The sequence below is a fragment of the Spermophilus citellus genome (genome assembly GCF_964194105.1).
Source record: "Spermophilus citellus genome assembly, chromosome: 10".
Lineage (NCBI taxonomy): Eukaryota > Metazoa > Chordata > Mammalia > Rodentia > Sciuridae > Spermophilus > Spermophilus citellus.
In genome coordinates, this window is record NC_138197.1 from 137,456,260 (window position 1) to 137,483,904 (window position 27,645).

Sequence of the window (27,645 nt, forward strand, 5' to 3'; positions counted from 1 at the left end):
ATTGGCAGCAAGAGCCCCAAGAACTGAGACCCCCAAGGTCCCTGTGGGCCCCAGCCCTCACTCTGCCTGCTGGTTCCCCTTCCCTACTGCCTGAGGACCTTCAACTCCCGGGAGCCCCCTCTCCCCTGTCCCTCCCACAGACCCACACCCACTGTATGGGACCCAGCCTCCCTGTTGCTAACCTTGGTCCCGGGGCTGCTAAGATAGGGACAGGGGCCTTCCCTCTGGGATGCCAGCCCCAGGCCCACTCCTGAGGCCTCAGGGATCAGGGTCCACACATCAAGGAAGGTCCTGATTAAGCCACCCTCCCAAGACCAGATTGGCTCCCATGACCATGGACCCTGAAGTGAGTGGGCCCAGCACCAAGAAAGGCTCACAAGAAAGCTGCGGCCTCCCCACCCACGTGGTAGACCCAAGGACGGGGCAAGGCCAAGGGCATGTGGGGCACTGGACCACTGGCTGGAGGGGCGTGGGTGAGCAGGGACACGAGCAGCCGTTAGTTCTCTCTTTATATAGACTCTGGTTCTAGAAACAGTTCACCTGTGGCTGGCCGGCCGGGGCCAGCACACCAACAGGGCGGGGCAGGGGTGGACTATTTACAGGCCCATTGCAGGGCTGTACCATGGCCACGACCCAGCACGGCACTCAGCCATGACACAACAATAAGTTAGAGCCAGCCGGGCGGGGCGGGGCGGGGGCTGTACACACAAGTGCTGGGGGCTCAGGGCCTCAATACTGTCGAGGGCCGGGGCTGTAAACATGGCCGGGGCGGCCCTGCCCACCCCTAGTGGTCTGTAATGACTGGAAGCAGAGCAGCCCAGGCAGGGCCAGGAAGGTCAGGCGTCCGACAGGCAGCTCTGGATCCGGTCCACCCATTGCTGGGCCGAGGGTACATCCTGGGCACAGAAGTTGTAAACGCGACGCGTGGTCTTCACCTGGGAAAGGGTGGTGGCTGACTCCACGGCCGCTACCACTGTGGAGTCCTCCCTCCCACCTCCCAAGCCCGGGCAGAGGCTCACGTCAAAGAAGGCCTTCTCGTCCACAGTCTTAGGGGCACCCATGGTGGGCGTGCCAGGTGCCACAGCCTCCACCTCTGCCAAGTCGATGACACCTTTGCACTGGGTGTCTACTCGGTGGTCATAGTAGCGCAGCTGGGGGGCGGGAGGGGGGGTGTCACAGTCAGGGTGGCCTGTCCCCGCCAGGCTCCTCCCACCACTCTTCACTCACCTGGTGCTTGGTCTTGTCTAGCACGAACCAGCGGGCCTTCCAGGGCTTCATAAAGGCCCCCTTCTTGTACAGGGTGCCCTCGTAGGACCTGCATTGGCAGCAGAACCAGGGCCAGGCTGGCTGTCAGGGTCCAGCTAAGCCTAGGCCCTAGCAGTTGCCCCCACCGGGGTAAGACCAGGGCCCTCATCCTACAAAACTGGCCCAGAAGGGGGACTATCTTCAGAAAAGAGATGGAGGGTCCTCCCACAACACCAGTCTTGGGGTCTCAGGGAAGCAGCCACACACAGGGTAACAGCAAAGGGGCACCCCAGGCACAAGGGGTGGGATGGATTCTGCAGGGCTTCAACCTCGTCTGGTCCCTGCCCCCAGCCCTCAAGTCTATGGATCTACATCTCAAGCCCCTTAGCCCTGGGCCACCACATGGTTTCCCCCTAAGACCTTCCACCCAAAGAAGTAACTCCTCAAAGGCATCCCTGGGATCCGAGGCCCCAGCTCCCACTGCCTCTCAGACCTGTTCTCACTCTCGGCCGTCTGGAACTGGCTGTACAGGGTGCTGGTGCTGCGGCGGGCAGCTTGGCGGGAGCTGGACGTGGTCGAGCCACTGCTCTGGTCACTGTCCAGGCTGAGGCTCAGGGTGGAACCCACAGGCCCCTCCTGTAGGTATACACCCAGCGAGCGGCGGTGGTGGGGCACGCTGGACACAAGTAAGGAGCTGGGGGTGCCCTGGAGATAGGAGAGGGGTTTGCAAGAGGACTAGGCGGCCTCCGCCGCCTGCACATGCCCCCTCCCCCCAGCCCCCCATGCCCACTCCTGCTCACACGTCCATGTATCCGGCCTTCCAGGCGCTGCGCAGCCTTCACTCGGTCCCAGGTGTCCTTCCAGCGCTCCGGGGGTCGACCCAACTCTGTCTCCAGCCGCTGCAGTTCCTGGGCAGAATCAGTAAACAAAGTGTTATTCAGAAAAAAAAAAAATCCAGATTGGAGTATGAGAAGACAAAAGGAAGGGAAAATACAGAAAAGAAATACAGTAGTAAGACCCTTTTTCAAAATTTAAAAATAAAGAGGGCTGAGGAGGTAGCTCAGTGGTGGTAAACTGCCCCTGGGTTAAATTCCCAGTACAAAAAAAAAGTAAAGAATGAAAAAATTTTCAAACCAGACATATTCCTCACCATTGCAAATGAATGAATGAATGAATGAATGAATGAATGAATGTTACAAAAAGAAAACAGACGTATCAATACATCAAAAGCACTACAGACCCCAAACAAGACAGGTTGGACACACACCAACCAGGGAGCCACAGAAAAGTAGGGATGGGGATGTAGCTCAGTGGTAAAGTGATGATAGTCTAGCATGAGTGAAGCCCTAGGTTTGACCTTCAACACTGCAAAAAATTTAAAACAATCTTTTTTTTAATGGAAACTTTAGAACTTTAAAGTAAAATATACAAGATGAAAATTTCCTTAGACTTTAGAATACTAAACATAAGAGTACTAAACTTGAAGATAACGGTAAAAGAAATCACTCAAAAGGAACTGCATAGAGGAAAAAAAACAAGTTGAAAGTAAAAAAAGAAATGGCAAGAAAATGACCATCTCACAGATCAGAGAAGCTTACCAAGCCTCAAAACAGGGTAAACACAAAGAAAAACCACACAATGGCCAAACTGCTGCAACCAAAGATAAAGAAAAAAACCTTCAAGGAGAAAGGAGACAGCTCAGCTCAGGGGTCAGCTCACAGGGATAGCTGTGGGGAACAACTGAGCACTGATTGCTGCTCGAGGCAAGGTGGGCCAAAGAGGGCTTTCTAGACCTCCGGAGCCTGTCAACCTGGAACTCTCGAGTCCAGAGAAAATGCCCTTTAACAAAACAGTGGGCGCCAGGCATGGTGGCCACGCCTGTAATCCCAGCCTCTTGGGAGTCTGAGACAGGAGAACTGCAAGTTCAAGGCCAGCCTCAGAAACTTAGCAAGGCTCTGTCTCACACTAGAAATAAAAAGGACTAGGGACGTGGCTCAGTGATCAAGCACCGTAACTCTCCCCGCCACACACACACACACACACACACACACACACACACACACACACAGAACAGAGGAAGGAAGGCACAATGAAGATGTTTTCAGATTAACAGAAGCCGAGGGAATTTTATGACCAGCAGACCTTCGGTCAAGAGGTAAAATCTTGGGCTGGGGTCGTGGCTCAGTGGTAGAGCACTCGCTTAGCACACGTGAAGCCCTGGGTCCAATCCTCAGCACCACATAAAAAAATAAATAAAGGTACTGTGTCCAATTACAACTAAAAAAAAAAAAAAAAAGAATAGTGAATATTGGAAATGGCAGAAATAGGAAGCTTTTTTCCTCTTAATTTCTTTTTTTTTATTTCTTTTTTAGTTTTTAGGTGGACACAATATCTTTTTATTTTTAATGTGGTGCTGAGGATCAAGTCCAGTGCCCCATGCATGCCAAGCTGGCACTCCACCACTGAGCCACAACCTCAGCCCTCCTTAATTTCTTTAAAATATAAAGTCGACTAAAACAAAAATAACAATTATGCCATAAAATAGCTAAGTGGCTCTAATGACATCAGATCAAACTGACTCTACGACACTCAGGACTGCCCCAAATGAAGAGGAACTCTATCCTGCTCTCAGGCTTATGGGTCACATTCACCCCAAAACTGACTCCATGAGCCCTGAGTAAAGAGGTACCCGTGGACCAGGCTCCACACCGGGTCACCACATGACTGTGCAGGCCCACCTCACCACCTCTCATTGCCAGACAGGCATCCCCACTTCCTGAGGAAACCAACCTGAGTTACTCAAATCTCCAAGGCCACACAGCCACCACGGGGGAATGGGTACACGTCCCGTGGTCAGGATCAGAGGCCACCCCTTCTGATTGCTCAGGCCCTCTGAAGAACCACCTAGGGAGCCAGCACCACATGCAGGACATGCTGTCACTGCACTGCCCAGGGAAGCACATATCACCCAGCTCGCTCCCTGCGTGCTTCTCTCACCAGGGACTCTGCCCTGCTGGATTCTGGGTCTGGTGATAAACAGACACACCCACCAAAGACGGCAGAGCAAGGGATACCAAAGACCTAAGCATCAGCCCTGAGCTTCCACGGCAGGAATCCAGAGGGCTGCTGCTTGCCGTAGGGCGGGCAGGACAGAAAGTCTGGCAGAGAGAACAGATCCTGGGCACAGGTGTCATGCCACATCAGGTGCCGTGGTGTGGATGTGGTTTGTTCCCCAAAGGCCCACGAGTGGAAGCTTTGGAGGTGGAACCTAAGAGGTGGGCATAGAGGACGTTCTTGGGTCAAAGGGGTGTGCCCTCGAGGTTAGGGTCCTGAGGGCTGAGTCTGTCAGCAGAGGGTGTTTTTGTTTTTGCTTTTTAATATTTATTTTTTTTTAGTTTTAGGTGGACACAATATCTCTATTTTTACATGGTGCTGAGGATCGAACCCAGTGCCTCATGCATGCTAGGCGAGCGCTCTACTGCTGAGCCACAACCCAGTCCCCAGAGGGTGGTTATTAAAGCAACCAGCCCACCCAGCTCCCTGTGAGTGTGATCGTGGGTCTCCACACACACCTGCCATCGCCATCTGCCATGGTGTGACAAAGCTGAAGGACCCTGGCTGACTCAACAATCGCGCCCTTGAACCTCCCAAACTGAGTTAAGTAAATCCCTCCACTCTATAAGTGAGCCTATTTCTGATATTTTGTCATAGTGACAAAATGCTAATGTACCAGGTAAGGGAAAGCACACATGCCCAGAGCAGAGGCCCTGAGACCTGGGGTTGGTGACAAGGACCTTCCCTTTCACTGCTAGGCAAACACTCACAAGGCATGGGGCAGAGACGTGGAGGCCACGGTCACCCCAGGTCCCCAGGGGCGCACACGCACCTCTAGCAGGCGTGAGATGGCGTCGGGCTGCACTCGAGGGCGGCTGTCATAACATGGCCACACCACGCGGCGCCTGCTCTGAGGAGCACCTCCATCTGGCCGTTCCTCTTCTGGGGGCTCAGGGGGCCCCTGGGCCAGCTCCCAGTCATAGGGGGGGCCCTCAGACAGTGTCTCCTCCGTGTAGAAGTCCCACACCTTCAGGTTGGACACGTTGCTGTAGGGCCGCAGGACCTGGGGGCAAGCCTCACACTCAGAAGCTGGGTCAGCAGCAGTCCCCGCCCCAGCCGGGTCCCAGCTCACCTCTGTGTCCTCAGGTGCATACATGTAATTGTAGAACACGGGGGTCCTCTTGCTCAGTCGCTCCACGTACTCCCACACAGACCGGCAGGCCAGCTGGCCCCTGCGCTCGCCCTTCTCCTCATACAGCAGCCCTACACAGGGTGAGGTCAGGGTGAGGCTCCGTCAGGGCCCCGCCCCCACACAGCCGCCCGGCCCACCGGACATACCCAGCTCAATGCGCTCATAGTCAGAGTCAAGCAGGAAGGTCCGAAAACGGCGAGACGCATGGTGGTAACCGAGGAACTTGAGGTAGAACTGGCTGAACTCAAACTCCATGGGGAACTGCAGGTGGACCTATGTGGGGCAGGGGCAGAGGTCAGAGTTCAGGAAGCACAGCCATGCCCAACCATAAGGCCACTACCCACCTGGTACACACAGTCCAGGAACTGCAGGAAGACAGGCGTGAAGCCACTGCTCTGCCCTGCTAGAGTGTGAGCCCCACGGTGGCTGAAGCGATGACCGAAAGACAGCCACTCCTTCTCCACCAGCAGACGGAAGCCCTCCAGCGTGCGGTAGAAGGGATCTGAGAGCAGCTGCACCAAGGACACCACCTGCAGGCACCACCCACTGGTTAGGGAGGTACCTTGGGGACCACAGCCAGTCCCCATCACTGTACCTGCTGCACACCTGGGTGGTGATGTCCCAGCCGTCCTCCAGGCTCACCAGGACAGAGGAGCCCGAGTCTAGGAGCTCCACCACCAGCACCGATATCTGCAGCAGCTTGTGGATCTGCAGGGACAGGCAGCCCTCATTCCCCATCCTGACCAGGCCCCAAAGACCATGCCCAGAGTACCCACAAGAGGCTGGACAAGAGCCCTGCTCTGGATATTCTGACCACAGCTTCCTCCTCCCAGGACCCTTAGGACCAAGGAGGCAGATTCAGCAAAGACCCTGTCCTAGGGTTATCCACAGGACCCATCCCTAAGTCCTCTAGCATTCACAAGTTCCCAGTGAAACAGTGCCCAACCCCACCTCCAAAAGACAGTACAGAGGCAGAATGTCCCACAAGCCATCTTTTGCACGGGCCATCAGTCCACCTGAGCCTAGTAGGCTGCCCTGGATACTCTAGTCTCACTGTAGACCCTACCAGCCCAGATCCCAGATGCCTCCCAGGTGATCCTACGTGGGAAGTGGCCATCACCACCGTCTTCTCCTGGGGCCCAAAACTGTCAAACAAGCAAATTTAGATCCCTGTTCACTCAGCTCCAGTGAAGCTGCAGGCCTAGAACCCAGGTGGGCAGAAGGGCAGGAGCAGCACAGAGACCTGGGTCAGCCACTCAGAGTCCTCCAACGAGCGCAGGAAGGAAGCTGGGCCAGGGTCGGTGGCAGGACAGCCCGGGACGCAGGCCTTCAGCAGCTTCTTAAAGCTGGCCTTCACCTGCCTTGCTTCAAACACCTCGATGGGCACCAGCTCCCACTGCTGGAGGGGGTCTGGCCGCACACCCTGGGAGGAGGCCAGGCACTGAGACGTGCCCAGGCCTGAGCCCCCACCCGGCCCCATGCTCCCACCTCAGGTACCTTGAGCTGAGCTTTGTCTCCAATGATGTAAAGAGCTGCACGCTGGGGCCGCAGAAAGCCCGGGTCAGGGGGAGCCCCATTGGCCTGTGGGGGACTCAGGACATCTCTGTCGGCTAGCCGGGAACCCACATCGGCACCAAGCCCACCACTGCGCCCACTGGCCCGGACACTGCCCCGCTTACCTGTGGAAGAGAGAAAAGGTGAGTGCCAGAGTGGGGCCAGGGCACCACTTACCTGGGCCGGCTGGGCTTGGCCTCCAAGGAGGGGGCTGGGCTCCCAGGGTGGGGTGGGTGGCCAACAGGCCCCCAGGAGGGCAGTGTGAGGGAGGAGGGCTAGAATACACAGATGCTGAGACACGTGGGGTGGCCTGTGTTAGTGTCTGGGGCAGGACTTGGGTGTCAGGCAGGTAAGTACTGGGGCTAGAGGGTAGGCCGTTAGTGTCAGGCATGGAAGGGGACATTAGTGCCCAAGACAGCTCAGTCCACACTGGGGGCCATCAGGGCCAGGTAAAGGAGAAGCCCCCGGTACGGTACCTCGGGGCGCAGTCCATCTGGAGGCCGAGGCCGCCATGGGGTTGGACAGCGTGGTGACCCTTGCTCTGGGGCTGGGCACTGGGGGCACAGCAGAGAGAAAGCTCAGGTCTGGCCCCTGGCCTGGGGTGTGCAGCTTCAAGGAGTCTACAGGTCAGAGGTTCCCACCAAGCCCTCCTCCAGGGAACCCTGGAACCAGCAGAGGTTGGCAGCGCCAAGTCCCTAGTCTCAGGAGAGGAAAGAGCCTTTGTCTGGTCCAGGCAAGGGGCCTCCCCCAGGCAGCAGAGGGCCCACGACAATGCGGCCAGGGGATGGAATCTCCTCTGGACATCTCTCTCCTCCCCTATAGACAGAAGTCTTGCCCTCAGGTCCCTCCTTGAAGGCTGTGTCCCAGAACCTCCTCTCTCAAGCTGGGGTGGGACCTGTATGACAGGCACTGCCCAGAAGTGCTCTCAACACCTAGCCATGCAACAGGAGGGGCTCAAGGGGCATGGCCTGGAGGAAGCCTGGATCCTTCCAGGAAAGACAGAGAAAATAGGCCCAGAGACAGAGGGCAGTTCAGTCTAGGACACAGGCAGATCTGAGCCCCAGGCAGCACCAGGCAGACTCACAGCTGGGACAGTGTGGCCAGGAGCCTGGCATGCTGCCTGAGTGGGAAGGACTTAGAGGCTCACCTGCCTCCACAAAGGCCTCATGCAGACAGAAAGGTAGGGCAACATCCCCAGTCACTCCAGTGGCCACCATAGCCACGCACAATTCAGCCTGCGTGCCCTGCATGCTGACAGCCCCATACTGCGGGTGGCAGTCGCCCAATCTTGCAGTGAGAGCACCAGCCTGCTTAGGATGCTGGTTTTCTCTACAGCTGTCCCTGTTCATTACTGGGCAATGAGGGGGATGGTCAGGGATGCCCAAGGGACACTAGGGAAGCTGCAGGCACTGTGGGAACTGACTCATCGTGAAGCAAGGATGCTGCCTGCAGGTGACCCTCAGGATTCCTGGCAGGAGTAGGAAGGCACAAACACCCAGTGATTATAAAACATACATAATCAGAGAGAAATCAGGTATTTCTTTTTCTTTAATATATATTTTTTTTAGTTGTAGATGAACACAATACCTTTCACACATGAGATGGAACCAAGGAAGGGTACCTGGAGAAGGTGCATTTATGTGGTGCCAAGGATCGAACCCAGTGCCTCATGCATGCTAGGCAAGCACTCTACTACTGAGCTACAACCCTGGTCCTGAGAAAGCAGGTATTTCTGATGGAAGAGTGAGGGTGGGTGCATCAGGCCTGTCTCTGGGATACTGTCTCTGGTGACCATGAAGGCACTCACTGCCCATCCTTGTCCCCAGTGCCCAGCAAATAGTAATGAGACACAGATGGTCAAAGGAGCACCACCAAGCATGGGTGAGACCCACAGGCTTAACAGTGAGAAAGGCCAGGGCAGAGGGAGGGCAGAGGGAGGGCAGATGGCTGCAGGCAAGGACTGCAGAGCTGGGTGGTTAGCTCCCCAAAGCAGGTGGCACCAGGCTGCAAGACAGCTCTGCCTGCCGAAGCTCCTACCAGCCCCAGAAAACCACCAGCACACTGCACTGTGTTTCCAGGAGCTGAGGTCCAGCAGAGAAAACACAACCCCATCAACTCAAGAGTAGGACTGAGGGCATGGGAGCAGACACCTGTTGTGGCATCTACCACCTCCTGAGTACACAGCCCAGGACAGGTGGCTCCATGTTTGTGTGTGAATTGGCTCACACCCCAGTCCCATCAGCAGAGGAGACAGGCTGGCCTGAGGAGGGTGAACTCTGCAGGTTCCAGTGCAGAAACCTCCTGAATCTCATGACCCGGTGCTAAGAGAAGACATCCAAGCACCAGGAACCCTGTGGGCAGATGACACACACTGGCCTGGTATGCCAGAGGGTGGCTAGCATCATAAGCCTGAGAACCAACCCTCTAGAATGTCAGCATCTATCAGCCAGGCCAAGAAGATCAGTGAGACAGAGTGAGAGCACAGGAAGACACTGTGGGAAGATGGGGCCAGGCTGGGTAGGAGAATGGAAATGGGTCATTGATGGGAGGGATTCAGTTATGCATGTGGGGGAAGGACCAAGGAAGCAGCTGCCCTGGTGGGGGGGAGGGTGAGTCCTGAAGAGCCATCTTCTGCTTCATTAAACACCCGTGCCCTATAGAACTGCCCTTTGTGTCCCTCCAGGAAACAACAGTTTTATCTTCTGCCTAAAAGCTTCTCTTGATACTCAGCACCCACAATTTCCCTCCCAACCACCATGTGGACAGTGCATTGGGCAGAATATATATGACCACACATTCTTGGCATTTCTGAGCTTGGGTCAGCCATAAGGACAGCCCAGCCTACAACCAGTGCCCAGAGCAGCAAGGGCAAGGGCTCCAAGGATGGCCCCAGGCACCCACCTGACCTCCTGCCTGCTGCCTCCTTTGCAAAACAGAGACACCTCATGGGGACAGGTGGTTATGACAATGGCTGCTCCCAAGCAGAGAGAACTATGGGTGCCTCATGAGCAGGGCTCAGTGGGGGACACAGCCTGACCCAGATCGACCTCAGTGTGTGCAGGGGAGGGGATAACAGGGACAGTGAGACCAATGCAGACAAGACCCCTCTAGGACAGATGAGGCTGAAGGCCAAGCAGTGGGCAGAGCAGCACTGGGAGGGGGCAGGGTAGGAGATGGGTAGGAAGAACAGGCCTCAAACACCTCAGGGCTGGGCCCTGCGACTGGGCAGCCACTGTCCAGGAGGCTCTGGCAGAATGTTATTGTTTAGGGGCTGGGGACATAGCTCAGCTGGTAAAGTGCCTGCCCTGCATGCATAAGGCACTGGGTTCAATCCCCAGCATCACAAAAAAAAAAAAAAAAAAGTTGTGGTTTAAGAAGGTAGACAGACTCATGGCCAAAGCAGGCAGAGCCTCAGGACACTCACCTGGTTTGGGCAGGCCTCCTTCCTTGTCCCCCGTGCCAAGAAGGGGCCCCTATTCATTCAATACCAAACGTCCCTGACCAAGAACACTTCTTCCCCTCACTGGCCTGCTCACCATAAATGCTGCCACTGCCCCCCAGTAATCCTCCTCACCCATGCCCACTGCCCACCCTCAAGCACCCTTACCGTGACTGCCCATATGGGCCGAGGAGAAGCCACTAAGCGTGTTTCGTCCTGATGCATCTGCATAACGGGGCATGGAGCTAACCACGGCCTGCAGGTACTTCTCCTGCTCCAAGCTGCTGGAGTCTGCCTGGGACTGGCCTGGGAGAGGAGCAGGAGTTGGAGGAGTAGGGTGGAGGGAGATGGGACAGACATGAGATGGAACCAAGGAAGGGTACCTGGAGAAGGTGCATTCTGGGCCTTGAAGAGGCCAACGACACCCTTGCCATGCAGGCCCCCGGAACGCAGCAGCACAGCCTTGGAGCGCCCGCTGCGCCAGCAGACCACGGGGAAGCGGTTCTGGCGGTAGCAGCGGGACACACGCTGTAGGGCATTGTCCTGGATGCTCTGGGGAACGATCAGCAGCCCCGGGTAGCTGCAGGAGGCAGAGGCCTTGTGAGGGCAGTTCTGCGCCTTGCCCCACATCCTCCCCACAGAGCTTAGGCAGAGCAGGTCAAGAGCCCATCGAGAAGACCAAAGGAGCAAGTTCCTGGCTCCCAGTACAAGAGGGTCAAAGGTGCTTTCCAGACCTTGAGCTCAGCTGGGTGCCCCCCACCAAGCCCAGAAGCCCAACCCTCTACCCTCCCCCTTCCACCTTCCTTGTTTGGCCAGGAACCATGGTGGGGCCCACAACAGGCCAGGAAGATACCCGAGCAGCTCTGACCGCATCCTCCTGGAGTGTCCTGGCCAACCCTCACCTGCGGCAGATGGCATACATGCGGTTGACTGGGGAGATGCGGAAAGCCTCAGACTTGGCCCGGCTCAGGCTGCTGCTCAGGGTGCCAAGGCCAAGGCGCTGATAGTCTCGGCAACATGCCCGCTCCACCAGGCTGCTCATGGTCATGCGGTCCGAGGGCTTCAGGGCTGAAGATGGGGTCAGCGTGCTGGGCTCCAGCTCCTCTGACACTGCAGGCCAGCACACAAGGGTCACAACCCAGAAACTACCCACCCTGCCTTGTGTCCTCCACAGGATTCATTGCCAACAAAGACTACCCAGAACACCCTCATTCTGCCCCCACCTGAGATCTCATCCTCCTGGTCCTCATAGGGTGGCTGGCCCCGCTGCTCCCAGCCAGGGGGGTTATACTTCTTCCTAGTAACATACTGCCGCACCATGGTCTTCTTGGCATTCTTAACCAGGTTCCGGGACAAGGTTCTGGGGTATAAACAGACAGCAGAGGTGACAAGAGGAGGTATGAAAGTTTGGTCACACCTGGGAAGGCTGAGGAAAGCACACAGCTGGTGCCCAGCTGCCCTGGCCCTGAATCTGTACCTGAGAGAAGGACCCTTGTCCTTGGCAACCCGGGATGGCCGGCCAGATGTGTGGGTGGAGCCCAGGGTGAAAGCAAAGGTGCCCCTTATGTCTGGTGGGTACCGCAGCTTATGCAGCTGCTTGCGGAAGAGCTCGGCGCTGTCAGACCCCACCTCCTCGTCAAAGGCCATTTTCAGCAGCTGTGTCAGACAAAGAAGCCCTCAGGGGTCTGAGTGGGCACCAGGACCCTCCCTAACTCTAATGCTGCTGAGACTGGACTCTCTTCTCACAGCAATTGTGCCACAGAAGCGGGTGAGCCTTAAGGGAAGGCCTCATTCCCAAATACTCAAGAGTCCAGTGTATGTGTAAACTGTCAAGTTCAAGCTGCTTGACAAGGTTTCAGCTTGCCCAGCACACCCAAGACACAGACAAGGGTCAGCACCCGAGGAAATGGCAAGGATCCAAAGGCCAGCATGTCAAGTAAACAGATGATGTGACACTGACAGCCAAGGAGAGGGACCCACACTGACAACACACTTGCCAGGTCACAGGTGAAAACCAGCTTAGAGGACTGGCTGGCTAGGGGAAAGCCACCCACCTGGAATGTGCAGGAGCGAAGCTGCAGGCCATCCTGCAAGAGCTGGTCCACCGGGGTCTGGACACTAATGCGCTTCTCCTTGGTCAGTGCAGCCACCGGGAAGGAGCGGACCACCACCTGTTCTCCCACTAAAACAGGCCAAGCAGAGTCCAAAGGAGGGAAAAGAAACAGGGTCACAGATCTCAGGGTGCCACAGCTACAGGGGTTGTGGGTAGGTGGGAAGTCGAAGATGAGCACCCATCCCCACAGGCATCTCATACCCCTGAGAAAGGGGCAGGGAAAGTGCCATCTCCACCCAAAGACCTCACAGGGAGGAGAGGGCGCCGCCAGAAAAAGGTCTGAGGGCTCACCCAGCGGGTCGGTGGGCATCCCCGTGAAGATGACCCGGTACGTGGTGAGGAAGACGGCACCCTCAGCTGGGAACAGTGCAGGGCCCCCTGCACCACCACCTGCACCCTCCTCACGCCCATCGGGTAGCAGGTACACACGAAGACCATCCAGGACACATTCTTCACCAGGCAATAGGCGTGGCCGCAGCAGCTTAGGCTACTCAGAGACAGAAGCAGCATCTCAGGACACAGTCCAAGCCCCTCGTGCCCACCACAACCTGGCTGGCCCCAACTCACTTTCTGGATGGGGGGCAGCCTCTTGCTCTCACGGTGCACAGCCTCCAAGGTCTCAATGTGCATCTGGACAATGTCTAAGAGAAAACAGTGCTCATGCCTGGGCCCTGGCAACCCCCCTCTGAGGAAGTGTTTCTGTGCCAAAACCCCATACCTGGCACCATGACATGCAGCCCCTTGAGATGGTCACTGGTGACGCCGCTCTCTGTGCAGACCTTGTCTACAAAGCGGTTGATAAAGCGGACCACAGCCCCAGCCACGTCACAGGTCTCGGCATCCTCAAAGCCACTCTCTGTGTCATAGCTCTCAGCCATACTGCCGGCCATGCTGGGCAAGGAGGGATGTGTGGGTACAAGCCCACCTGCCCACAGACCAGCCCACTCTTCCCCACCCCACCCTGCCCCCACCTGTTGGTAACCAGGCTGTTGCTGGCACTCTCCAGGTCGCCCAGGCCTGCCCGCTCCCTTAGAAGACGGCTCTTGCTGCTGTCCAGGGGCAACAAGAGGTAGCTCATGCGGTTGGCATAGTGGATGGCCTGGCTGAACACCGTGCTCTCCTCCTTCTGCACCAGCTCCTGTTGCTTCTCGCGGCTCAAAGTTGGCCACAGGCGCCGCTGTTCAGAAGCCACATCCAGGGCAGAGCGCTGGTCCTCCTGGGATGATGCCTCCCCAACCTCCTGCCATGGCATCACAATGAGTGAGCCAGGGCTGACCTGCCCTCCTCCCTGCCCGGGAAATCCTGCGCACCTGGGAGGGAGCCTGGTCCTCAGAGGGCTCCAGGTAGAGGGCACGGATGTGGGTCTGCACATCTCCATAGAACATGGCCTCCCAGAACTGTGGGGTGCTCCACACCACGTGCTCCTGCACACAGCTGTAGGCAAACTGTGTCACGCCTGGGCTCAGTTTCTGCAGGGGTAAATTGGGGAGGTCACTGAACATGGTCCAGAAGGAGCCAAGGAAGAAACTGGGACTCCTCCAGCACTCACCCGGCAGAAGGCTGTGACAAGGGGCAGCAGAGCAGCTGCGATACCATGTTCATCCAGGGAGGTACAGTCCTGTGGGCAGAGCAGTGGGCAAAAGGGATGCCTGCCCCTCTCCCAGACAGTACCCGCCTCCAATCACGTCTCTGTGGCCCCACAGACCAGCACCTTCCAGCCCTGCCGCCTAGAACGTTGGCCCCAGATCCCCAGGATGGCCTCAGAGGTTCCAAAGTCAGCCCCACACTTTCTCCAACAAGGACTCTCCCTGTTCCTGTCATTCCTACAGACCAAGGATCCCATCCCACCCTCCCTCTTCATTCTCACCTGAAGATAAGAGTTTCTCCCAACTGCAAGAGTCCCGGGAAACTCATGAACCCATGCTCACCGCACTCACATGCCACATCACTGGCAGGATAGGAGCCTGGCCTCACCTGCAGGCAGCAATTCATCATACGGACGACAAAATCGAACTGCTGGTGGTCCAGGACCGCCCGGTTCTGCTGCACGTGCAGGTGCAGCTCCTGGGCCAGGCAGCGACGGGCAGCTCGTCCCTTCAGAGCCCTGAGCACGGCCGGAAGCAGCTGGGAGCAGGGGTAAGGGGAACAAGGGGCTGAGGGCAAAGAGGGAGGGATGGGGGAGTCCCACAGAGGGAGGAAGCAGCAGGCCTACAGAAGGCCAGAAGCTCCACCACGCACAGAAAACCCAAAGATCACACAGACCAAAAGAAACGAAAACCTCCAGCAGACCTAGCAGTCCACAAGTGAGAACCCAGGAAGACAGGACACAAGCTGAGTGCACGTGTGCTCTGAAGTGGCCTGAGGCCCAGACCTGCTCAGTCTGTCAGGGCTCAGTATCTGAAACATAGGCCTGAGCATCACAGGGCTCCCAGCACAGGCCAGGCCAAAAGAGGGCTCAAGCTTGAGCTATTGTTATGGTCATTCATCATAAAACCACAGGAGACACCACACAGCTGCGAAAAGACTCAAACTGGCTGTCAAACAGAATCCCAGCCAGGCACGGTGGCGCACATTTATAATTCCAGAGGCTGGGGAGGCTGAGGCAGGTGGATTGCGAGTTCAAAGACAACCTCAGCAACTTAGCAAGGCCCTAAGTAACTCAGTGAGACCCTGTCTCTAATAAAATACGAAAAAGGGGCTGGGATGTGGCTCAGTAGTTGAGCTCCCCTAAGTTCAATCCCCGATATCAAGAGAAAAACAGAGAGAAGGAAAAAAAAAAGGATCCCAAAAGTGTTACGTGAATTATCACAGAGGCAAAACAGCATGTGAGTGGGTTTTGTTTTCTATAAGTTAGACACAACACACATAGGTCTACAGTCTTTCAGAAGGATGCAGAAGAAAATTAATAGAAATCTTAAGGTTTTCTAAGTTCTAAAAATGTATACAACCCCACCTTGCTGAGCCTTCTTGGAAGGCCTGTCCCGCTGCCCACTGAGATCAAGGAGAGGAGACCTGGTGCCCACCTATCCTCCTGCCAATCCATTCACCTCCAGCCAACTTGCATGTGAGCAGAGCCTCCAGGGCAGGCCCAGCATCCATTGCACTAGAGGCAAGGCCTGTGCCTCCTCTGAGGCTGCTGTCCTGAACTGAAGTTGGGGGGCTCCTCACTGCACATCTCACCTTCTTGGCCTCAAGCATCTTCCCCTCAAACACGTAGGAGATGCAGTTTCGCACCACCTCCAGCCGGCGGGCACTGTTGACATGTGGCCCGCTGCACCGCTCTAGTATGGCAGCTGTGGGGACAGGACACACACACCCTCACAAGAGCCCACTCCCAGTCCCTTCTTGGGGCATGTTCTCCCCTCCCATCCCCATTACACACTCATGGGGGGCCCTGAGGGCACAGTGGTCCTCCTCTCGGCCTTCACAGCTGGGGGTGCACCCTGCATCTTAGCTGCAGCCTGGTCCACAATCCACTGCACGGTGCCTTCATCCAGCCGGGGGAAGGGTCGGGGTGGCCGCCGCAGGTGACTGGCCTCACCTGGCCTCTGCACCTTGTGCATCGCCACAGCTGGATATGGGTTCTCCTGGGGTAGAAAGGCAGACAATGGCAAATGGGAGTGGGCCAGGGTGGCACCACACCCTCCCATCAGGCTGCACACCGTACATTCTTATAGAGCTGCTCTGCCAGTTCCTGAACATGACGCAGAACTCTCTGTGGGTGGTTTTCATCTGCACGCATCCTTGCCACCTCATGGGCCACCAGCTAGGGGGGACAGGAGGCAGGGTGAGACTAGGGCAGGTGAGCATATGGTGGGGGAGGTAGACAGGTGGGGGTGGGATGCACCTCATCAAATAGATCCGTGGGGCGGTAGGGGACCCCGCGCTCCGACACGAAGCCCGCAAAGGCCATGCCCTCCAGCACCTTCATTAGGAAATCATCCTCCACCAGCCCACGCTGGCCCAAGAAGGCTGCCTGGGGAACACCAAAAGGGCACCCACTCAGGGTATATTGAGCATTTACCTACCACTCCACTCCTCTATCCCCACACCACCTGCCAGCCCACCTTATGGAAGCGGATGACAGGCTCTGGGTGGATGCGCACAATGTGCAGGCACCATCGGTAGCCCTGCAGGAGTTGAGCAAAAAGCCGAAGAAAGACGGCTCTGAGCTCCTTGTCCTGGGAACACAGGTGAATGCAGGTGAGTGCCAGGCTCCTGGGTGCTTCTCCCCACTCCCACCCAAAGCTGGGAGCGAGGCTTCTCCGTCACCTCTGTGGTCTCCTTCTGCCCCTCCCACAGTATGCCACACAGCCAAGCAATTCCTCCACACTTGCTGAACAAGTCCCTCCTGCTAGTGACCCCCAGAGGCACTGGTGGCAGGATGCCAAGTCCTGGCCCCTCCATCCGTACCCTATACCTTGCCCACACCTGCTATATAACCAACTGCCTGTGCTATAAAAGCCCAACCTGGCCTGAAGGTAGGCTGCAATGTGCATGCACCATCAGCCCTGCCATCAGCCATGGCAGAACTGAGATGACAGGATGGGGTGTCCAAAGACCTATACCTGCATTTTCAGGGAGGGAGTGGACGTCGTGGCAGGGGGAAAGGCAAGGTCAGCCAGTTCCAGCTCTGGATCCAGGACCTGTGGTAGAAGCAGAAAGCAAGGGGAGAGACACAGTGAGCCTTAGGCTCTGGACTCCCCCTGTTGCCACACAATGGCTCCCCACAGGCTGTAATCTCCAGATTCAGTCTGGCCCTTGCCCTCACCATGCTCAGAACATTGTGGGTCTGGCTCTGCAGTGGCTCCGGCAGGGGTGGAATGTGCACACACTCAGGGACAGTCACTGTCCCTCCATCAAGATCAGCAACAATCACGTCCAGCTGTGGACCAAAGAGAGCAAGTGATCAGGGGCCTGCAGGCCTAAGCAGTAAGGCAGACACAAACCACAGCCCTTACCAGCTCCTGGGTCTCTGCCTGGAAGGCTGCGTTGACCCCAATGATGAAGGGTGTGGGTGTGCTGAGGACCTCCAGCAGTTGTGCCGGCAGGATGGGCACATAGGTGAAGCTGCAACAGGTCCCGGGGTACACAGTGAGTCCCAGAGGATAAGGCTGGGTGGAGGGGCCAGGAGGGACGGGTGGAGGGGCCAAGCAGAGGGGCACCTGTATCTGAGAGGGAACAGTAGTGCCAGGAGGCCCCTGCAGGCATCTGCAAGCCGCTGGTAGCTCCGGGACAAGAAGAGGACCTTGTGCTCCGTGAGGGCAGCACAGAACAAAGACAGCACATTGGTGATGCCTAAAGAAAGAGGACAGGCCTGGTGAGGGCCCTGTAACCCCCCAGAGTGAGAACCACACCTCTGGCCACCAGTCCTAAGGACAGGAAGTTGCAGCAGGCTCACCCAACTGACGGAAGAGCAGGGCTACACTGCAACGGCTGATAGGTAGTGAGTCAGCCAGCGGGGTCTGGATGACCTGCCGGTCACCAGCTCCCAGAGAGATGGTTCTCTGTGGAAAGAAAAGGACCAGAGTTCAGCAGTTTGACGAGGCCCAAATCAGCCCAGAGCTCTGTGGTGCCAGGTGGGCCCTGGTGAACTGATAGACCCAGAGATGGGACTGGCTGGATGGCTGGAGGGAAAGGTCACACCCTGACTGTTGGCTGAATAGTGCTGCAGAGAAAACTCAAGGCAGGGGGTGGCTGCCTCTGACCTGGGGTAGGGGCAGGGCCTGGGTGGGCAGAAGAAACAAAGTATCCATACCGCTCCTTCCTCAACAGAGTCCAGCTGCACAGGACAGACAGGCAGAGAGACACAGTTAGACACCTCTGGCACACAAGGCACACAGCAGAGAGCGGACAGATAAGAAGCTGACACTGACATCCAGAGACAGGCACACACCCAAGAATGAACAGAAAGACGCTAGGCCCAAAGGAACAGATTACAAGAACCAGGTGAGCAGGCAGGGGCCAAGAACAGATGACAAGTGCTGGCACCAAGAGGATAAAGAAGTGCCCAAGGTGTTGGGCCATGCTCAGCCACTGAACACGGAGTGCCCACCAGGCCCCCACACCCCTGAATGCACCAGGAAAACCTATGCCATAGAATCACCAGTTGTTCTCAATACCTACCTGTGATCCCCCAGCCAGAGGGACAGTGCATGTCAGCAGGTTCCCAATCACATTCTCCAGGCTCACGTTCAGGCCTTCCACGTGGATGGCATAGATGAGACCAAGGCTATTCTGCAATGTATCAGACATGGAATGGTGGCACTGCCAACAGGAACATCCCAGTCCGGCCTCGCTGCCCTGGTGGCCCGCCTCACCCTGAACACCTCCGCATGGTCCAGTCGTGATACCAGCACCAGGGTCTTTGGAGCAAAGAGCTGGCCAGCATGGGCTGATGTTGTAGTCAATAGCCGCACCTGGCCTCCCTCATCAGCTTCCTCCTCCCTCTCCACGGCATCCTCAGTGGTGCACACTGCTTCCTGTAGACAGAAGCCCATGCTCCCGGCTCTCGTCAGGTTCGTCCCATGAGCCCAGGTGGAGGACACAGGTGACTCAGAGAGACCCAGCCCACTAGAAACTTTGGCCTCTGCAGGGTAGGAGATACCCCCAGAGGCAGAGGGAGCTGCCCATGGCCCAAGGGCTCATCCTCACACATGCTGTACCCCAGAGCCCCCTAGCTGACCTGTGTGGGCTCCACTGGCTCCCAGAAGGTCAAGCAAGCGCAATAGTGCCGCTCAGAGTTGATGTCAGTGAGGACGGCAACAAAGAAGGTCGGTGGGTTCCTCTCGGGACACAACTGCCACCCACTGGGCTGGCAAAACTGCAGGGAGGGCTCAATAGTCAGCTGCCTACACCCACACCCACAGCAGGAAATAGCCCACCTGCCCCAGCACACCTACTCCCAAGCATCAGCACTGCCAGGGCCTGGAATTCCAGGGCACACAGGCAATGCCTCATTATGTGGCTTTGGGGACACCCTCTGGGCCTCAACCCCTCCTGGTGAAAGGAGTAACAGCCTCTGGCCTCACCACCTAGGGTGAGGCCCAGGAAGGGCATGGTGCCCAATGTTGGGAGCACTTGAAAATATAACACAGTGATGTGAGCACCAAGCACCCCAACAGTCAAGCCAGCCACCCCTACTCTCCACAGCAGGTCTATATTTCCTTGTACCAGCTCAGCAAGGATGGGCCTGTCTCCCTGACTTACCAGCTCAATGCCCTGGGGGAAGGGGTTGTCCTCCCAGTCCTTCTCTGGGAAGCGCTGCAGGATCTGGCCCTGGCCTTCCCCACTCCCTGAGGAAAGAAGCAGGTGGTCAGAGAACCCACCCCACTTCCCTCCCCAATCTCCTGCCAGAATTGGCCAAGGCCTCAAAGCCCAGTATGGAAAAGTCCCCTTCTCATCTGGCACCAGACTAGCTCTCTCAGACCTACTATTTCCCTATAAATAGTTCTGGGTCAAGAAGCCAAGGCAACCACAAGCCCCAGGGCCACCAGAGGGCAGCAAGAAGCCCCAGATCTCTGTAAGTTCCCATGGCCCCCACCCCTTCCCATGTCCTGCCCACCCTCTCAGCACCATGTGCCAGAGTTCTCCCCTTGCCACATACCAGCCAGGCCTCTCACAGCACAGGCCTCCCTGGGGGCCACAGTTACAGCTGTCCCACAGCCCACTCAGCATCTGCCACCATGGCAACCCTGACTTAGGCATCAGCCCCAACAACTCCAAAAGCTGGACAATGACCACCAGACAGACAGTGGGTATGTCTGGTGTATAGGACGTATTTGGGCACTCCTGAACTCTATGTCACCCACCCACCCTGGGCCCATGCTGGGAATGCATAGGATTCACACTTGTTATCTCTGTGGGGTTTAATAAGAAGCTCCAGTCCCCTTGTGCTGGGGGGAGGGGACCATCCAGGCCCACAGACCCAGATTGCTATCTATCCCCAGTCCCTCAGAGATGATCCCAGCACAGATCTCAGGAGGGAGGATTCAGCAAGGTCCTGCTCTTTGGAACCTATGTTCCCCTAAGTCTTCTGACCTGCACCCCTTTACTACCATGCCCAGGGCACTGCTTCCTATCAAGTGTCAAGGCCACATGGATGCAATCCATGCTACTGAGGTGGAAGCCTTGCCTGTGGATAACCCCTACAATGCCAAACCAGAAGGTATGCCAAAGGCCACAACAGGGGGGGCACTCAGGACCAGCTCCTGCCAGGTGAGTGCTCCACTTGCCTCACAGGACTCAGAGGATGGAGCAGGACATGGTAGGAAAGACAAATGCCTCCTCATTTTCACCTCTCACACTCACAACTCAGAGGCCCCCACAGCAACACTGCTGCCCCTACCAGCAGAAACGGCAGAGGCAGACAGCACGGGGAGGATGCTCAACGAAAAGCCTCTCCCTGGAACCCCACCTTCACCTTCATTCTCAGTAAACCACCGTGCACAGCCTTCGTTGGCCTGAAGGGATGCAGCCTCACATCCATCCAGCCTGATCCATCTGCGCACAGGGGAGCTGATCCCCAGCAGCTTACAACACACATTCCTCAGATCCTCTAAAGCCAGAAGAGTGGGTCTAAGACCTTGGGCCCTGAAGAATCATGGAGGCAACACCAAGGATGTGAGCATCAGGCAGGGTGCTGCTGAGCTAAGGGTGGTGGGGTGATGAGGGGCTGATTCTGACTCACAAAACCTCAGCTTCCTGCTCCCCTCCCCCCAGTATTGATACTCTGCAGGCAGCAAAAAAGAAGGGGACAAGTGTCTACTGGTGCCATGCCTACCTACACACATCTGCAGACCTGTCCCACCAAGATGAAGACCCCATGAGGGGGTCCCACCCCTAAGAGCCACCCTCAACAGACCCCAGCCAGCATACTCACACATGCAAAACACACACACACACACACACACACACACACACACACACACACCCTCCCTGAGCCGTGGCTTCCCCCACCCCACTCTGCCAAGGGCTTCCTTGTGCTCAGCCTCAAACCACCATCTGGGCCCTGCCCTGGCTGGCACCCAGGGCTCACCCAGTTCTTGCCACGAGGCAGCAGGAGGAACAAGGAAGAGGGGGTGTAAGACAGGGACAGGAGCCTCTGCTCTACAGTCTCCCTCTCAGTTCAGGCAGGGTGAGCAGTCTTCAGAAGGCTGCTCTCAGTAGCTTCTCCCCCCAAGGGAGTGAGCATAAAGGGGATTATCATCATCCACCATCGCCTTCTCCTATCTCATTCATAGTATCAAATCTAACTTCCTCTTGCAACTCAGACTTAAAATCCTCTGAGGGGCCCACACTCTGAAGAGCTAACCCTGATTACCACTCTCATGAGTGCCCCCACTGTCTCATAAGGGAGGATAGGGGAACCAGCCAAGCAGGCATCTCTCCTGAGCTCCAGGCTTGCCCTTAGGAACTCAGGTCACAGTGTTCCTTCTCTGGGAAGATCTGTGCCTGATCCTGGAGCCTGCATAGGAACCCCTAGGACCTCCCTTCCTCTACAATCCCCACCTACCACCTCTTGACAACTGGTGCACCTGTCAGTAGGCTGGGCTTGATGGCAGGCTCCAAACCTGGCACAGACCACAGCCTAATTAGGGCTTGTTGCAGGCACACATGACTATCCTCCCCACACCCAGCCCTACTCACACCCCACAAGCAAACAGGTTTCTCAGTCAGAAGTGCAGAGCAGCTTCCAGAGCCCTGGGGAGCACCCGACACAGTAGGCCCTCCTCCAAGAACACACCATGAAGAAGTCCACAGTTTTTCCTGTGAACAACAGTACCTAGCCCCTTTCCTGAGACCTCAGCCTTTTCCTCAGCTCTGTACTTTCAGGGACTTGCCTGCTGGCTTGCATAGGAGGAAGAGGTTCTGTCAAGTTTACCCAGTGTCCCCCACTCACTCAAGCACTGTGAACACAAGGGTGACCTGAAATGGCTGAGCTCCTTACCCTACCAGAACAATGCCCCACTTTAGAGTAGAGAGGAGGGAGGGTGCCTCCCCTTCCCACCCCACTAATCCCAACAGTACAGCCATGCATCACTGGGCAGTACTCTTTAAGGGGCCCGAGGAGGAGGGGCACCAAGATCCCCTGAGGCATAGATGGGAAATCCCCTGTCCCTCCTTCTCTTGAACCACAGGCTAAGGGAGGTCAACCCAAGGGTGACACTGGGGCTCCTGTACTCAAAGCTCCTCAGTGAAAGCTCCTCTGGCAGCCAACCCCATGAAGGCTGCAGGGCTGAACGGCAAGGCTGGCCAGCAAGAGAACACAGACCATGCGTTCTGTCATCTGCTGGCACACCCCATCACCAGTGCCAGGCTCCGATGCCTAGAGAGCCATCCTAGTGTACACTAAGGGAGGACAAAGAAAGGACGGCAGCCTCCTCTGCTCAGCCTACTACATATCATATCATACACACTGGACAGCACCCTCCTGCTGCTCCAAACATAGTGACCTTGACACCCAGGCATGCTGTTCCTGGTCAACCACTGCAGCTTCTCTGGTCATCCTTCCTGATCTACCCTTACCCATAACCACAGCAGCTCTGGTCCAAAGCATCCTCTTCAAACATCCAGGGTGGATGCTGTTGAGGCCATCCCAAACAGCCCCAACCTGCTCCAGAGGTAGGGCAGGAACAGGGGTGGAGATAGTAGATGGGGCCCAAGAATGTGGCCAACTCATTACCATAGGACTGAAAGAGACCAGGCCACAGGATGGAAAGTCTTTTTCTCAGACACTTGGGGGTCCAGACCTTCCTTCCCAGTGGCAGCAAGAAGGCTGCCTGCCAGGTCTGAGCCAGGTCAAGTGTCTTTCCTGCTCTCAAAAGACACCTCAACACTGGCCATGCTGCATTAAATCAGCTGACTACTATTGGGAGCTGGGAAGGGGCCATCCATCTGGTCCTCGCACTGACCCCAGAGTTAGGCCCAGGGCACAGAAGCTGCTTCCTTCCTGACTCACCAGGTAAGGAGCCTGTAATGGGCCAGCTGGCACCCTCTGAGGTGAAAAGGACACACACAGCCCAAGCATCTCCCCACCCTCTCTGAGAGGTCACCAGCTAGAGACCACTAGCAACCAGGGTGCTGCCTTGGGCAGGACTCTGGATCCAACTCAGCAGCCAAGACACCCAGGCCTACACCCAGCAGTCTCAGAAAAGATGACCAAAACCAGGCCAAAGACATGAAACTGCCCACTCACACCACTTAACCTAAAAGACCCTGCATCCCTGCCCTGATGTCCTAGGCCTGCCAGTATAAGGGCATCTTTCACCTCCCTTGGAGGCGCATTGTTCTGTCTGTGCCTATGTTTGTACACCCTGCTGGTCCGTCATGAATAAGACACCCATTGCTTCCTAGGGTCTTACATCTGTATTCATCGCATCCTCACAGCCTAGAAGATTAGTATGACTCATACCAGCTACAGATAAGGAAACTGAGGCACATAGAGTCAAATGACTGGCCTGAGGTCACAAAGCTATGGTTGCAAAGCACAGACAACTGACCCCCACATCAGGTGCCATTTGGCTTCCCTTATTCCCGCCCCTACCCTATCACCCTTCCCAGTCTGTGGGTTTATTCCTCACAGGGATAGATGAGTTCTTCTAAGGAATGTCCTGAGGCTGGATGGCCAGCTAGTTCCAACCTCAGACAGCAGTGTTCAGGAGCTCCACGGCCTTCTACCACCACCCAAGTGGACAACTTGGGAATCACTCCTTCCCACCATTTAGGGTGAGTGAACATCTTGGGCCCAGCCTTCTCACATATACTGTTCAGAGGTCATATACATCAGAGGTGCCTGTGCAGCTCCAGCAGTAAGCATACTCGTCACAGCCAGCTTCTCACAGATCCAACAACTGCCTCCTCATGCCTCCCTCAGATTCATCCAACTCTCACCCAACTATCACCACTGCTAACTAGCCTCTACCTGCAGTCTCTGCCTACCAGGCCCTCTCTCCTCACACCATCCTCAACATCATCAGCATCCAAGCCTGGGTTCCTGCAGCCCCTGAACATAGCCTAAGGCCCCTCACAGTAGAGCAACTATCATCCAGCCTTGTTTTCCAGGATCCCCACGCAATCCTCTGTCGTAGGTGATACCACTTCTTCGCTGCCCTCTACATGTGCCTTGTGACAGGCCACTCTCCTTCAAAAGAGACAGACAATGTGGTCTTTGCCTTTGACAACTCCCTCTCTGGAGAGAAAGTCAGATGTTTATGACTGATGGTACCAAAGACATACTTGGACAGCTGAGAGAAGATCAAGTGCTGAGTAAGAGAGGGCCATTTACACTGAGTAGGGTCTGGAAATGAGGAAGATGCTGAAGAGGCTTCAAAGAGTGTGCAGGTGGACCCTAGACAAAGAGACAGTCCAGGTGGAGGCTCAGCTAAAGAAAAGGCAAAGAAGAAAGTTCAGGTCATGGATGGTGACAGTGGCAGGAGAATGATAAAAAGCTGAAGAGTTGTGGATATAGCTTAGTAGTACAGCACTTGCTTAGCATTTGTAAGGCCCTAGGTTTGATTCCTAGCACCATGAAAAAAAGGAAGGAGATGAAGATGACAAAGAAGCAACAGCAGCAGCAGCATTGGGATTTGACAGACTGAGTGCCAGTCTGAGCTGCCTTAGACTGCGCACTCAACCTCTCTGTACCTGATTCTGCTCTACAAATGGGGGAAACAGCAGGGCAACCTTGGTGGGCTTGGGAGATAAAGAAGTGAGATCATGCACACAAAGGGCTGTGCAGGAACTGGCACACCCAGCACGCTTGCCAATACCCAACACCACTGTCTCCACGGCTGTTGCTGATGTCATTGTCAGGCTCTGTTTCTCCTACCCACCCCCAGGCTGAAAGGGTGCTCAGACACAGGTGCCCCCAGACCTGGACCTGGACCTCCTACACACTGGCACCAATACCACAATGATCTCCCACCCAGGGATTGACTTGCAGAGCCTATACCAACAGGCTCATTGCCAAGAATGCTCAAGTTCCAATTCAAATACCATCACTCTATGAAGTAGCTTTAGAACCTCCATGCTTTCCTCTGCATCCTACCAAGCCTATTTGAGGCTTCAGACCTAGTACCAGTCAGAGAAGGGGCTAGCCTCTGGGCATGGCCACTCAGCAATCTGTGGAGGCCAAGAGTGTCCATCCCAACTAACTGGAGAGGAGGAGGCCAGATGCCTCAGAGCCCTCCCATCTCCAGCCACATGCCGCTGCCCACCACCACAGCAGAAGGCAGGTGCCCAGGGATAGCCCCACTTCTCCCCAGCTATCCCTGCAACTACCTCCACCACAGCCACTGGGACGCTTCCTGGGCCCTCGCGAATCCCAGTACTGAACCCTCGGTCCAGCCTCGTCTTTCTATCCCCTTAACCCCCGGGACCTTTGGCCAGTTCCTGGGCCAGGTCCCTCAGTACCTCGGTCCCTCAGTCCATTTCTCAGCTCCGGGCTAGTCCCCATCTCCGCCCGCTCAGCCCAGGGCCCGACCCTCAACCCCCAACCTGTCCCTCAATCCACAGCCCAGTCCCACAGTCCCGATCCTCAGCCTGGTACCGCAGACCACACTCAGGCCCGGCCCTCCCTCCGTCGCCAGACCTGTCCCGCTGCCCAGACACTCAGCCCCCGGCCCCCGCCCAGTCCCTCAGCGCTCTGCCGCGACACTCACCGCGCGGGTGCGGCCCGAACGCCACCAGCACGAAGTAGTCCGCGAGCCGCGCCATGGCGAGAGGCGCGGGGCGGCCCGAGGGGCGCGGGCGGGCTCCGCGGCTCGGGGACTTGAGGGCGGCGCGCTCATGGCCCGGCGCCGGCCCTGGGCCGCGCACCCGGGACACCCCGGGCCCGCTCCGCCGCGGCCCTGGCCCGGGCTTCCGCCGCCATCTTCCCAGCCAGCCGGCCCGCCCGGGCGCGCCGTGCGCCTGCGCGCCCTCACCCCGCCCACATGGGCGGAGCCTGAAACGGCGCGCCCCATTGGCTCACCTGGCGTGGGCAGGCCCCAAGGACGCGGTTCGGTCCCTTCCCGGGCCCCGGGCACCGCCCCTGGGGCGGATGACGCCAACGGCGGCTCGGGTGGGTCAGTCGGCCCAGCCTGGGAGGCGGTGGGTAGTGATCCAGAGACGGCCGGCGTCAGGGCCGACCTAGCGGTCTGGACCCTCGCACGTGGGTGGAGATAGGCCGGGGTCCGCCCCCAGGAGCTTCCAGTCGGGAGGTCGGGGTGAGGTCCCCAGGCTCCGCGGTGTCAGGCGGAGGCGAACTGGAGGAGCCCGGGCTCTGCCCACCAGAACACCCAAACTGGAGGCCGCTGGACCCGACCTGGCTGAGCGGTGTGGGAAGGGGAGTCCGGCAGGTTCCGCTGTGAAGATCGGATTTTTTCTTCAATGTGAGACACCTTTCCCGGAGACCGCACCGCCCCCAGGGAGAGGGACTGGCCGGGGCTGCACTGCCGTGCCACGGGGTTTGACTAAGAGGACACTAGAGTCAGGGGCGGGACACTCTGGGAGAGGCACCAGATCCTTGATATGGGAGGCCCAGGGACAGGGCTAGACTTTTTTTGAATGAGTTTGGTTGTTGCCGGACCCGTTGGAGGCAGAAACTACTGGCCCGTCGGTCTCCTCCACCCGCAGGAGCCAGCCCAGGAGGATGAATGAGCTGAGGGAGTGGCTCCAGGGTCCCGCCCTGGCCCTGAGGCACAGCCCTAGTCCCAGCCCTATTCTGCCTCCGTCTCACACGAGGTCGAAGAAGTCCTTTCTGCCTGAGCTGGTTTGAGTTGTTTTCCATCACTGCAGGTCCTCTCCACACCATTGACTGTGGAGGAGAAGAGTCCCTGGGCAAGTCTGGCCCGATGTCTCAGCCCAGAGCTAGTTCTCCTCCTGGAGACTGAAGGCCCTGCTTCCCACTCCCCCATGCAGTTCCACTACACCTAGTGGTCCTGGCCCAAGGGACCCCTATCCCATATAAGAGTTCCTTGAATTCCCCCCTCCCTCTTCAAGTTTTCTGCCACTGGCCCAGCCTTCTCCCCTTCTCAAGGATCCTGGTTCCCAGAGCCTCCTTTTCTT

At 56.9% G+C, this 27,645-nt stretch overlaps 1 protein-coding gene across 2 annotated transcripts; it reads right to left on the bottom strand.

The window, feature by feature from the left end:
* Nucleotides 1-491: 491 nt before the first annotated feature.
* Nucleotides 492-26,503, bottom strand: SBF1 (SET binding factor 1). 2 transcript variants are annotated; one of them, XM_081311849.1, is made up of 41 exons: nucleotides 26,259-26,503; nucleotides 19,807-19,892; nucleotides 19,283-19,420; nucleotides 18,918-19,079; nucleotides 18,724-18,834; nucleotides 17,999-18,104; nucleotides 17,763-17,895; nucleotides 17,559-17,667; nucleotides 17,369-17,482; nucleotides 17,166-17,243; nucleotides 16,665-16,778; nucleotides 16,445-16,573; nucleotides 16,265-16,363; nucleotides 15,980-16,184; nucleotides 15,778-15,890; nucleotides 14,572-14,721; nucleotides 14,147-14,215; nucleotides 13,908-14,066; nucleotides 13,569-13,837; nucleotides 13,316-13,488; nucleotides 13,165-13,238; nucleotides 12,889-13,084; nucleotides 12,539-12,666; nucleotides 11,962-12,140; nucleotides 11,708-11,844; nucleotides 11,387-11,594; nucleotides 10,868-11,064; nucleotides 10,653-10,790; nucleotides 7,522-7,599; nucleotides 6,989-7,170; nucleotides 6,735-6,914; nucleotides 6,098-6,199; nucleotides 5,836-6,021; nucleotides 5,638-5,764; nucleotides 5,432-5,562; nucleotides 5,132-5,362; nucleotides 2,046-2,153; nucleotides 1,739-1,950; nucleotides 1,228-1,315; nucleotides 1,020-1,151; nucleotides 492-935 (listed from the first exon to the last, which is right to left on the bottom strand). In XM_081311849.1, exons 1-41 carry the CDS (start codon nucleotides 26,311-26,313, stop codon nucleotides 837-839), a joined length of 5,685 nt encoding a protein of 1,894 aa, XP_081167975.1. In that variant the 5' UTR covers nucleotides 26,314-26,503; the 3' UTR covers nucleotides 492-836. The 2 variants fall into 2 exon arrangements, with proteins under 2 accessions (XP_081167975.1, XP_081167976.1); XM_081311850.1 differs by lacking the exon at nucleotides 7,522-7,599.
* Between the last annotated feature and the right edge of the window lie 1,142 nt (nucleotides 26,504-27,645).